The sequence below is a fragment of the Pecten maximus genome, chromosome 5, assembly GCF_902652985.1.
Source record: "Pecten maximus chromosome 5, xPecMax1.1, whole genome shotgun sequence".
Lineage (NCBI taxonomy): Eukaryota > Metazoa > Mollusca > Bivalvia > Pectinida > Pectinidae > Pecten > Pecten maximus.
The window spans coordinates 1,279,690-1,291,657 of NC_047019.1; the positions used below are offsets into that span (position 1 = coordinate 1,279,690).

General features: G+C 34.4%; 1 protein-coding gene across 1 annotated transcript in view; it reads left to right on the plus strand.

The window, feature by feature from the left end:
* The window catches only part of LOC117326793 (cyclic AMP-responsive element-binding protein 3-like protein 2), a 28,319-nt gene extending 19,209 nt beyond the window's left edge, over positions 1 to 9,110 (plus strand). The window contains exons 3-8 of the mRNA XM_033883518.1: positions 3,207 to 3,560; positions 3,794 to 3,969; positions 4,192 to 4,335; positions 4,580 to 4,798; positions 5,760 to 5,949; positions 6,186 to 9,110. Coding sequence (XP_033739409.1) covers positions 3,207 to 3,560; positions 3,794 to 3,969; positions 4,192 to 4,335; positions 4,580 to 4,798; positions 5,760 to 5,949; positions 6,186 to 6,505 — 1,403 coding nt within the window. The 3' untranslated portion in view covers positions 6,506 to 9,110. The remainder of the gene's footprint in view (positions 1 to 3,206; positions 3,561 to 3,793; positions 3,970 to 4,191; positions 4,336 to 4,579; positions 4,799 to 5,759; positions 5,950 to 6,185) is intronic.
* Positions 9,111 to 11,968: the final 2,858 nt, after the last annotated feature.

An 11,968-nucleotide genomic window follows, 5' to 3' on the forward strand; every position in this document is an offset into this window, starting at 1 on the left:
CCATAATGACACACAAATGTTTACCTTAAGGTACAAAAACTTGCTATATGTAAAATGTAAAAAGTTTTTTTTGACCTGAAGGGAAATAAATTGTACATAATGGCAAAAGAATATTTCTTTTCCTTAAGGTCAAAACTAATGTAACAGTCTTTTAACCTTAACAATTAGTAATTTTTCTTATACCCAATTTTAAGAAATGTTATCATATAGATTAAAACCTGTTTTTGCCATAAGGTGGCTGATTGTTTTTTTATATTTAAGAGTAAAATATTTGACTTTATGGACAATTCTTTTGCCTTTATATAAAACAGCATCTTTGTTGCCACTTTCATGAGGTCAAATGATTTAGCCATAGAATTAAAGTCAAAAGGTTTGCCCATAATGTCAAATCTGTTTCCCTAAAGGATTATTTTACAATTTACCTGTGGTGCTTTTTAATATTCAATTTTTGGTCTCAGTAATGATGTATAAGATAAACCTAAGTAGATTTTTGTAATGGTGGGGTGCTTTTATACATAAAAGATCTTAGAGAGTGTATTGACGGCCAGGAGTGTATTGAAGGCCATGTTGTGAGGTAGTTTTAGAGTAATTATGAGAGAGAGTGTATTGACGGCCAGATTGTGAGGTGGTTTTAGAATAATTATGAGAGAGAGTATATCTACAGACAGGTTGAATGTTATCAGGCAGCGCCCTAACAAAAAGTAGCCCCCCACTGACAGCTCCTATATACATCATCACCTTAAGCTTACTACTGTTGACCTAAGGAGTTTTGTCCTCGCCCTACAGGCCGTCTGGAGATAAGGTCCCCTTTTAGAAGCTCAAATTTCTCCCTGTTTTCATCCACTCTCACTCCAACTTTCACTTTCCCTATCACTCTCCTGTTTCAGAATCTTATAATACATCAAAATTTATAGATATTTTGAGTTTGTAAACTTGTTGAAGATGAAAGTTAGACCTGTTGATAGCCGTACAGGGTCGTGATAGTATGTATATAGTAAGTATACTAGGTATATTAAGCCTGGCTATAGATTAGGTCTGTTAGGCTGCAATAGACCAAAGGTCTGATAAGGTGACCTTTGACCTGGTCATCATTATCTCTGTAAACACAGCCAGGGAGTTTAGACTTAATTTGTGAGGAGATGTGGGTATGTGTTGAGCCCCTCTCTCCATCTCTGCCCTCAATCCTCCCTCAATCCTCCCGGTCTCCTCTAATTACTTACACACAATTTGTACTACATGTATACATACTAGGACCTTATATTTATCAAGTAAACAGAATGTCTGATAACAGATGTCTATAGACCAAGCTACTACATCATGACCACTACCTACACCCAGTTTTACTATCACCGCCACAACACGGGAGGAACTTTTCTGCTTGTGTGAACGAAATGGTTAAGACGATGAATAAAACATATTTAGGACATAAAATATCTCCTTATAAATATTACTGGTCATAAAATGTTTTTGTACTGCATAAACAAAGTCATCTGTATGGATGAATATATTATACATGTAAGTTGTTTCGCAATTGTTGTAAAATAAAAATAAACCCATTTACATCTGTCCGAACGACATATATGCCTAACATAGTTTTGTACGTGACCAGTTATTGTATCAATATCAAAATCCGTCCACTAGAAACATACCTAAGTTGTATTTACGAAATACCGTATGATTATCTGATTGTTTAATTAATTCAAGTTTTGGTGACCTTTGACCTTTAATGTCCATCTAGACTTGTATGTACAGAGGTTTCACAACAGGAAGTCTCTACTTCCTTAAATCAGTCAGTTATATGGAAAAACCTCATTGATAAAAAGCAGGATATTGTCAAACAAATGGGACAAATGACCTGCCGTTTCTTTCAATAATCAAATTATCAATTTCCATTGGTTTCCCAATTCAAAATTGGAATAATTATTTTTTTTTATTTCAAAAAATAAATAAATCAAAAAGAAAGAAAAATATAGATAAAATAAACAGAAAACTTTTCTATCAATGACAGTAACCTTAAAAGACCTCTAGAATTGAACTTTCAATAATTGAACAAGATTTATGACCAAGTTTGAACATGGATTTTAAATCCGGCTATCTGATAAAGACAGTCCTTTCAGTCTAAGTTAAAGTGATATTGATTCCAGTTGTCTGGATTTTAAACAAGAATGAAAGTAATTGAACGGGTACCTCTCGGCTATCGGTTACGTACCTTTACCATTCATGTATCGAGTGTTTATTTGTGAGGACATAGAAGACGTATACACTATACAAGTATAAGAATTGCTGACGTTAATATATTTGTCACAATCAACATTGACGTGAAATACATTTGAGTCCATCTGATAGAGTGATAGAGAGTGTTGTATTAGACAACCCCAGGTCATGTTAAATCAATTTAGTAAATGTATGATATTATCATAGGATGTCCTCTTCACAAGTGAGTCTAAACATTGATATTTTGTTGGGTGGGGGGGGGGGGGGGATGTTACTTAAAATTTCTCATTTCTGAGCCGGCATGTTTTGAGATATTTGTTAAAGACTTGCATATATACTAGTTTGTTTGACAGATTTAATCCATGAAGTTATTCTGTACTTTATTATGACATTATTTTAAACACATTGTACACAATACACTACACTTATTGTTTACTTTTAAAAATTGCAGTAAAGGTTTAATTATCAATAAAATGATTAAAGTTTAAAGGTGTAATTATCAATAAAATGATTAAAGTTTAAAGGTATAATTATCAATAAAATGACTAAAGTTTAAAAGTGTAATTATCAATAAAATGACTAAAGTTTAAAAGTGTAATTATCAATAAAATGACTAAAGTTTAAAAGTGTAATTATCAATAAAATGACTAAAGTTTAAAAGTGTAATTATCAATAAAATGATTAATGTCTATAAGGCATTCTGTTTGTTTGGAGTTGAGTTTAAGATATATTTTTATTTTGTAAGTTAAATCTTAAAGTGATTATTATATCAATATACTGTGAAGATCAACACATCAATGTTTACTATAAAGATGAGTTTATTTACAGGACATGGATTTGTTACTGTTTAAACTGAACTGCGATAGTGAAGGGTAGTCAAATGGCATATATGTACACAATGATTAAGATAACAGAGTTTACTCCTACCATAAAGAATAATACAATATCGTCATTTCTAAGTTTGTATTGTAATTTCTTCTTTTGTTATTCAGACTTGGACTCGACCTTCTTCAGTACAACACAGGCTTTAGACCTCAGCAGTAGTAAAACTCCCAGTTTCTCTACAGTAGCCACAAGCCAGTCCATATCGCCACTCAAGTCTGAGCCCCTCGAGATTGCTGACCCAATGCTCACCACGGTAACGACCATGACAACCCGAACCTCGACGACGACTCGGCAACCAACGATTATACTTGCAACTACATCCTCATCGGCGTCGAAGATCCAATATACGACTGGTTCGGCGACGCCTGTCATCACACAGGCAGCTCAATCAGTCCTCGCGCCCACAGTCACCATCAAAGCAGAGCCATTTGAACTCCTCGATAATCAGATGGAGCAAACAGGTAGAGCGCAATTAGTTTTCTTGAAATTGAATAAAATGTAGAAATAAATTGTAAATTTTTTTGAATATTGGAGAATTGTATTTTACAGTTAAAGCGACAAAGAGAGTAATTTTGGTGATGTAGAGACGAATGTTTTTGTATTTCTTGTGTTCTCACACAAATGTTTCAATTTAAATAAATGTATGTTTTACCGATAAAGAGTCCTAAGTATTTTTTAACGATTTTTTTTGCAGTAAATATGGACTCCCTGATGATGCCACCAACGCCCCCTAGTAGCGCCTCCAGCGACAGCGACGGAAGTCTTAGTCCGTCGCGCTCAGCACCCTCTAGTCCGGTCCGTCAGCTGCCATATGCCAGACATCCCTCACCTTCATCGAAATCATTTTCCCAACCTATATTTACAAACCCTGTAAGTTTACAGAGATGTCACAACTGTTAAATGTTTTCAAACGAGAGAATTTTACACCTAAACTGTACTGTCTCCTGTCTACAGATGAAATTTTGGAAATTTTTTGGAGGAAAGTTTTAACATTCAAGTTAAAGTTTTGTCAGTGAGAAAGGTAATGAGCATGTACACCTCCAGAAAGATTTTACTTGATGTACGTTGACAACTAGATCCTTACATTTACAGATTCCACAGTCAGGAATATTGCTACTAACAGAAGAAGAGAAGAGAACTCTCGTATCGGAGGGCTATCCGATACCCGGCAAACTTCCCCTCACTAAACAGGAAGAGAAAAATTTAAAGAAAATCAGACGGAAAATTAAAAACAAAGTAAGAATTGATGAGTAAATATATTTTGATAGGTTGTTCGTGTTTAGTAAATATATTTTGATAGGTTGTTCGTGTTTAGTAAATATATTTTGATAGGTTGTTCATGTTTCCTTGAAGAGAAACAATCTTGGCTTGTGATTTTCTATATCAAAGATAATTTTCTTTGAATGATTTTTCATAAAAGATAAATTACAATCATGACTTTATGTAAATTGTGTTACTGACTAATTATTTTCTTTTACAGATTTCAGCACAAGAAAGCAGACGAAAGAAAAAAGAATATTTAGAACAGCTTGAAAAACGAGTTGAAGCATTTTCTCAGGAAAATAATGATCTGAAAAAGAAAGTCAATTCACTAGAACATAACAACCAGTCCTTACTAGGCCAACTACACAAGTTACAGTCGCTGGTCGGCAAGGTGGCGCGCCCGGCGACCTCCCAGACTGGGGGCACCGTATTGATGGTAAGAGTCACACAAGGGAGATAACTCACATTAACTGCATGTTTGTTGGTGAAATACTGAGTTGAAATTTAACCAATCAGGTGTCTGGAATGATAAAACTTCCTAAATCGAGCTTTCCCAATTCTCAAAATATTTAGGAAGTTTTGTATCACCCATTCAATGCTTCAAGTGGATGCATTCTATACAGAAAATCTAAAAAATTATTTGAGGCGTTAGATTTTGTGTATGGGAAGTACCACAACCAAAAAAAACCACAGATTTTCTGATTGGTTTTATTTCAACTCATGAGGTAGAAAGATTTTGAGTTGACTGATGGCAATGTGAAAAAAATATCTGAAAAAGAAAATTAAAAAAAATTCTATTCCGCAGTAATTTCAACTCAAAATCTTTCATTGTTATAGCAAACTTTGAACACTGTAAGCACATTTAGTTAAGCCTTCTACCGTCAATGATTTAATGGAAATTAAGAGAAAAAAAAACCAAAAAAACAACATAAATATAACTTTTGACATTTTGAAGTTTGATAGTATGTATTTTTTTCAAGATGGAGTAAATTAAAAAAAAGTGAAATAAGATTAAACCATTAGAAGTATATATTTATAAATGTTCAAACATTCATATGCGTTATACACACAGGATCCTTCAATATTATAGTTAAACATACCAAAAATGCCTGAAAGAAAATGGTGTGAATGTGTTATTGATTTTGAAAACAAAAAAGTTTTTTCACCATTATACATTTCTTTAAATTTTTCCATTAATAAGTATTTCTGAAATAAACGAAGTCTTAAGTTTGAGATTTTCTTTGGCTATGATTTTTACATACAATGTAGGAATATTACAGAATTTTTCTTTGATAATTTTTACTATTATTGAATAAAGTGAAAATAAAGTGAAAATATTTTTTTAGTAGGGTTGGTAGGTTGTTTTGGCTAAATGCTTGCATGTTTGTTTTTGGCAGGTGTTGGTTCTATGTTTCGCGGTGTTCCTTGGTGGATGGAACCCTTCCTCTTTAAATGTGGGCTATTCTTCTGGTTCTCGTGCCATGCACACAGCGGCTTTCTTCGGTAATCCTCGCATGATGCAACCATCTCCGAGGATGGGGCCTCCATTGCAGGATGCCAAGGTGGACGCTTACTCCACTCCTAATAGTAAGTGTCGACTCGGCGACATGCGATGGTGTTTCTTTCCGATGATGTTTTGGGAAGACTTAATGGAGACAAGATTAAAATTTAATGAATATCTCAAAACTTGACATCAGATAAACATCCATATTTGTATTTTAAGGTTTACCTGCTTTTTTTTAGTTTTCTGAAATGTTGATTTAAATATTTTCTCTCAATTTTTCGTATAATTTCTTGACTAATGAAACCATTTTTGTTTTCAGTGAAATCAAGAGTGCTATTATCTTTGCGTGAAGAAAGCGAAGATTCAACATGGTATGAACCGTACGCTCCACATGCCATGCGGGACCCTGAACCGCAGGAGGACGTACACGAAAAAAGGGAGATCATGGTGACGAACCCAGCACTCGTGGATATGACGTCCAATGAAGAGTCAAAGGTCGTGGAGTTCGTGACTGTGGATCATCGTGTCCACCAACCAAACAATACGGAGAAAAACCAGGACCAAGCCCTGCTCCATCCGGATATCCAAGCAACGGCGGGGTTCCATTCGCAGGTCGAAAACATCGTGGAGACATCCTAGATGATGGAAAACTCCCTGTAACCAGAAAACTTCAAAAAAAGAGGGGAAAACCAAGTCACTGACCTGTTTAAAGAGATTTGGAATGACAAATGATTTTACAAATAGAATCCAAACATACTTAAGGTGAATTGATGTGAGATTTTAATTGGCAATATACAAAAGCCATATGGACACCAATGTGTGTATTTATGAGGAAGGACGTTTTTGGACGCCGAAGGACGTTGTTGAGGGGAAATGTGTAGAACTAACTAGTGCTTCTCTTAATATGATAATAACTGGGGATATCGGACGACCTCGTCTGACCGTATCACCATGGGTGTATGTACCGGACGACCTCGTCTGACGGTATCACCATGGGTGTATGTACCGGACGACCTCGTCTGACCGTATCGCCATGGGTGTATGTACCGGACGATCTCGTCATACCATATCACCATGGGTGTATGTACCGGACGATCTCGTCATACCATATCACCATGGGTGTATGTACAGTATAATTCTTGAAAAGAATGTGGACTCAATGTTATTATTATTCAGTAACTGAAAATGAAATTTTCAGCTGCTTATTTTTTTTTATTGTTATTCTATGTCATTTTGGGAACTTTTAAGTTGACGGACCAATTCTGACACATATACATCACTCCATTTTTCATGTCTTTGTCATTCATTGCCCAAACATGTAAATCATCAAAGTTTCTTTCAAGACCCTTTAAATTACATGGCCTTTTTTTTCTCTTTTCTGATCTCTTCTCTAATCATCATTGTCTCGTTCCATCTTGTCACTTACAAAGAATTATGTCCCTTGAAACTTGACCATACACAAGTCATGTATGAAAAAATTGTCCACGTTTTGTCTCGTACATATTTTTTTTTATAAAAAAAAAAAATTTAAAGAAAAAAATTAAAAAATTAAAAAATATTGAATGTGTACACGTTGCTATGGAGATGCCTAACTGATGCACCTTGACAACAAGTTTGATTGAATATAGGAATGTCTTCATGTTCGTGTAAATTTTAATGGTGCTTTGCGACAACTAAATACATGATCCATAATTGTTTACTTGAATCTCTATTCATTCCACGAAATGCCCCATATGAAATTCTTTTAGTGTAATAAATTCAAGAATGTAAAGTGAAAAAAAAAAAATCAAACTGGTGTAAATTTTGAAAACTGAATCACATATGGTAATCTGTTATTTTGAATACATCAGGCCGATACAATCAAAACTGCCATAATCCATGGTATGCTGTTATACAGAAGCAAACGGATTGGTCAGTATATTTAGATTTTCCTTGTAGAAAATCTCATCATAAACAATGAGCAGCTTTGCTACCATATAAGAGCAATTTTTAAATCGTTCGCATGCTAATTAAAAGTGGCTGCCTGTTCCGATAAATATATACATGTTTTTTTTTTTTTGTGATGATCTTGTTTATGTAAAATTCAGAAATTTTCTGTGCAGGTTGTTGGTTAATCTTTAGATTACAATATTTTAAAAACACCTTTAAAGGTAGTTCAGACAGGCACTGCCACTATCCTTGTTTTCATTGTTATAACGGTTTTTTGACTGAAGTTGGAATTTCTGTTCCATAATATTTTTTTTTTTCGTTAAAAAAGAATCATTTTGATGCCTATGAGTAACCAAGTCTCTGTTCTTTGGTTATTTTTGTTATCGGAGAATTTGTTCAAATGAGCCTTTCATTATTATTTTCCCGTTAAGAAATTTTATCTTGTTGACGAAGACGTTTTGTGAAGAAGTGACTGTGATAATAAGACAGTTGTTATTGGTGAAATTGTATATGAAAGATGTGAAAACCAGAAATGAACCTGAATACAGATAAAATGGAATCGTGTTGAATATAAGCTGCGATCCCATATAGATATCTCCCATGCCACTATATCACACAAGAAGATTTCTGATTTTTTTCTCTTGTTTATTCCTTGCAGATAAGTATTTTGCAAGTGCTTGTTTGTTTATTATTTGTATATGTTAACAGTAAACATATATATATATATATATTGTTGCAATTTATTTTTTAGAATCCATGAAAGGAATATATGGATTTCTTGGCAAGTCGGCAAGAGTGCATTTCACGTGGCGTTTGTAGAATATTCATCTACCCCGCCTTTCTCATCCTTTTATTTATTCATGTAGCTGTAGTTTTATTCTTCATAACAATGTTCGTCACTAGTCATATCTGTATATAAATGGTAATTTCACTGTCTGTAACATGTAACGCGCACAATAGGATAACACAATTTTTCCTCTGCATCCAGAATTTTTTCCATATATTTTTCGAGGAGTCTTTTCATCACCAATCATGAATGTTTACATATTAGATGCGTTACATATTACAGACAGTGATGATTGCTATGAGGCTGTTATCATTGTTCAGGTTACTGATAGAAAGTAAAAACCTTCGCTACTTTGGTTGTGGGTAAAAACCATGATGTAAGCCAAATTTTTAATGTATTTTTTTATCAAGGAAGATCCTCCTTGTTAGACCGTGGGGCATAATTGTAAATAAACAAAACACAATCATGTGAATGAAAGTTAAATAATATATTGCTCTATATATATCATTAAAGACTCAAGAATAAAAATGAATGTTTTTGTCTTTCTTTCTTGTCAAGAATGTGGAAATATTGAAAAATCATCTCAATTTGAAAGGTAGAAAAATGATGAATGGTTAACGATGATTGATCAAAGGAGACAAATGGTTAACGATGATTGAATGAAAGAGACGAATGGTTAACGAGGGTTGATCAGAGGAGACGAATGGTTAACGAATTGATCAAAGGAGACAAACAGTGAACGATGATTGATCAAAGGAGACGAATGGTTAACGATTATTGATCAAAGGAGACAAACGGTTAATGATGGCTGATCTGGCTGATCAGGGGAGACAAACGGTTAACGATGATTGATCAAAGACAAACGGTTAACGATGATTGATCAAAGACAAACGGTTAACGATGATTGATCAAAGACAAACGGTTAACGATTATTGATCAAAGACAAACGGTTAACGATGATTGATCAAAGGAGACAAACGGTTAACGATGATTGATCAAAGACAAACGGTTAACGATGATTGATCAAAGACAAACGGTTAACGATTATTGATCAAAGACAAACGGTTAACGATGATTGATCAAAGGAGACAAACGGTTAACGATGATTGATCAAAGACAAACGGTTAACGATGATTGATCAAAGACAAACGGTTAACGATGATTGATCAAAGACAAACGGTTAACGATTATTGATCAAAGACAAACGGTTAACGATTATGGTATTGATCAAGGGAGACAAACGGTTATACCAGAGGAGGGTTAAGGAAGAGAGATATTACAGCTCTCATTATTTGACAAACAGTTGAAGTTGGTATAATTTAACTAGCCTAATGACTTTCGGATACATTGAAATAGGAAAAGAAATGCGTTTATCGCGTTTACATGGGAAGGGAGGTAACTGGATTGTATATTATGCAATCTCTAGCGAGAGTTGTCGTTCCTTAAACGCACAGTATACTAGGGACTAACGACCATAACCCGGTTGGTAATATTTCTTGCGATTAAATAATTCAAATATATTTGAAAGTTTGCCAAGTGCCCTGGCTGGAAATAGTTTATGATGAAATACCATCAAAGTAAAAACGTTTAAAATACTTTTTCATAGAGTATTGGTGTTTCAAAAGCTCAAATTTGAAAACGTTATTTCCAAAGCTGCCCACTTGCTTTACATATTAAGATTTGCTAGATATAGACGGTTCTGACGTAGTGTTGATGGACATATAAATCAAGTAGCAAAAAACAAAAACAAAAACAAACAAAAGAAACCGTAAAACTGCTATGGACTAGAGTCGTTTACCTATTTCCGGAGCTGTCCGGCATAACCAGAAAAAATCATCTATTATATGCAGATCTTTATTACATCGTACAAGAAAGAAAACAAGGCAGCATTGCAAAAGACTTCGATGCCTATATACAATTGTACCTTTATGAGTTTCCACCTTTTTACTAACTTTTCTTTCAGAACCAATGATCAGGAAACTGAGAACAAGGATCGTTCTGTGTTGTTTTAGATATGTCCTTAGTCAAGACACTTTACCGCAATTTTCTTGATATCGGAGTAGGTTGTTCAGTGAGGTAGCCACCAACTACTACTCGGAGAACCCGCCTCACAATAATCTTGGCTGTGATTGGACGAAAAATCTTCCAACAGATAACACAACATGCATTGAGACTTAACATGCAGAATTTCAAACAGTCGAAATATACTTCCTTATGTAGCTCATTCAGGTTTTGATTAAATTGAAGGTGAAGATACCAAAATCGTGACAGTTCTTACCCAAAACGATACTTCTTTTTGAAAATGCAATCATTGTTGGTGCACTAATTCATCGTTCCGTTAATCTGTTTTAATTAGGTGTGTGCTAATTGCGTCAAAACAAGTACGTTTACATTATTTCTAAACATGGACAAACTACAGTTCAAATAAATAATTGAACGGATCAGAAACTGTAGTCAATTCAAAATTATGAAACTTTTTGTAATGGAGACAATTATACAAGATATTGTGTCAGTTATCTTATTTAACTGATTTATAAACCGTCAGTTTGACCCGTGTCAGCTAAAAATATAAAATTTCATAATTCTATAAAGGGGTTCTATCTATAAATAAGGACGCCTCCGATGTCTAAGAAATATATAAAACAAAAGCTAAATGCATATACTGTGTAGCAAAACCAATATTAGTATTAATTAATAGAAGTATGAAATGATAATGCTGCTTTTCCGTACGACGGGAAACCGTTAGCTTATAACAGTGTAGTTTCCGTTAATATGTCCGTTAGTCTCTGTTGCTTTTGTTTGAATTAATGGCAAATATCACTGAGTCAAATTCATCTCAAATAAATCTACCTAGAGCCTAGATCAAAAATATCGCCTTACTTACCCATTTTAAAAGCAGCTAACCGGGATACTAGGTAAGTCAGCAGCTGGATTCCATTGAAAAGATTTCGTCAAAAACACCGTAAATGATGTCACAGACGTTTATTTATGCAGAATTCTTTCTCGCGACAATAAGAACCATTTTATTGAAAAGTGTCACAATTTGGGTACCCTGACCTTAGAATTTTCGTTAATATGTCCGTTAGTCTCTGTTGCTTTTATTTGTATTGATGGGAACTATGAGCGAGTCAAATTCATTTCTAATAAATCAACCGACCGACATTTAAATTTTAACGTCAAGTTCCTGATAAAATAGTAACCCGAATCAAAGACGAATGGGTTAGTATTTATAGAAAAACATAGTCCCTACTTCTATTGACACATCTCTCAATCGAACAAGATGCAGACGTCTGAGCCCGAATCAAACGGGACCCGAAGCGAACTCGCCCGTTAGTCACGTGACTATATTGTTCAAGATCACGTGAGTTTTTGCGGCGCTTAGTTAC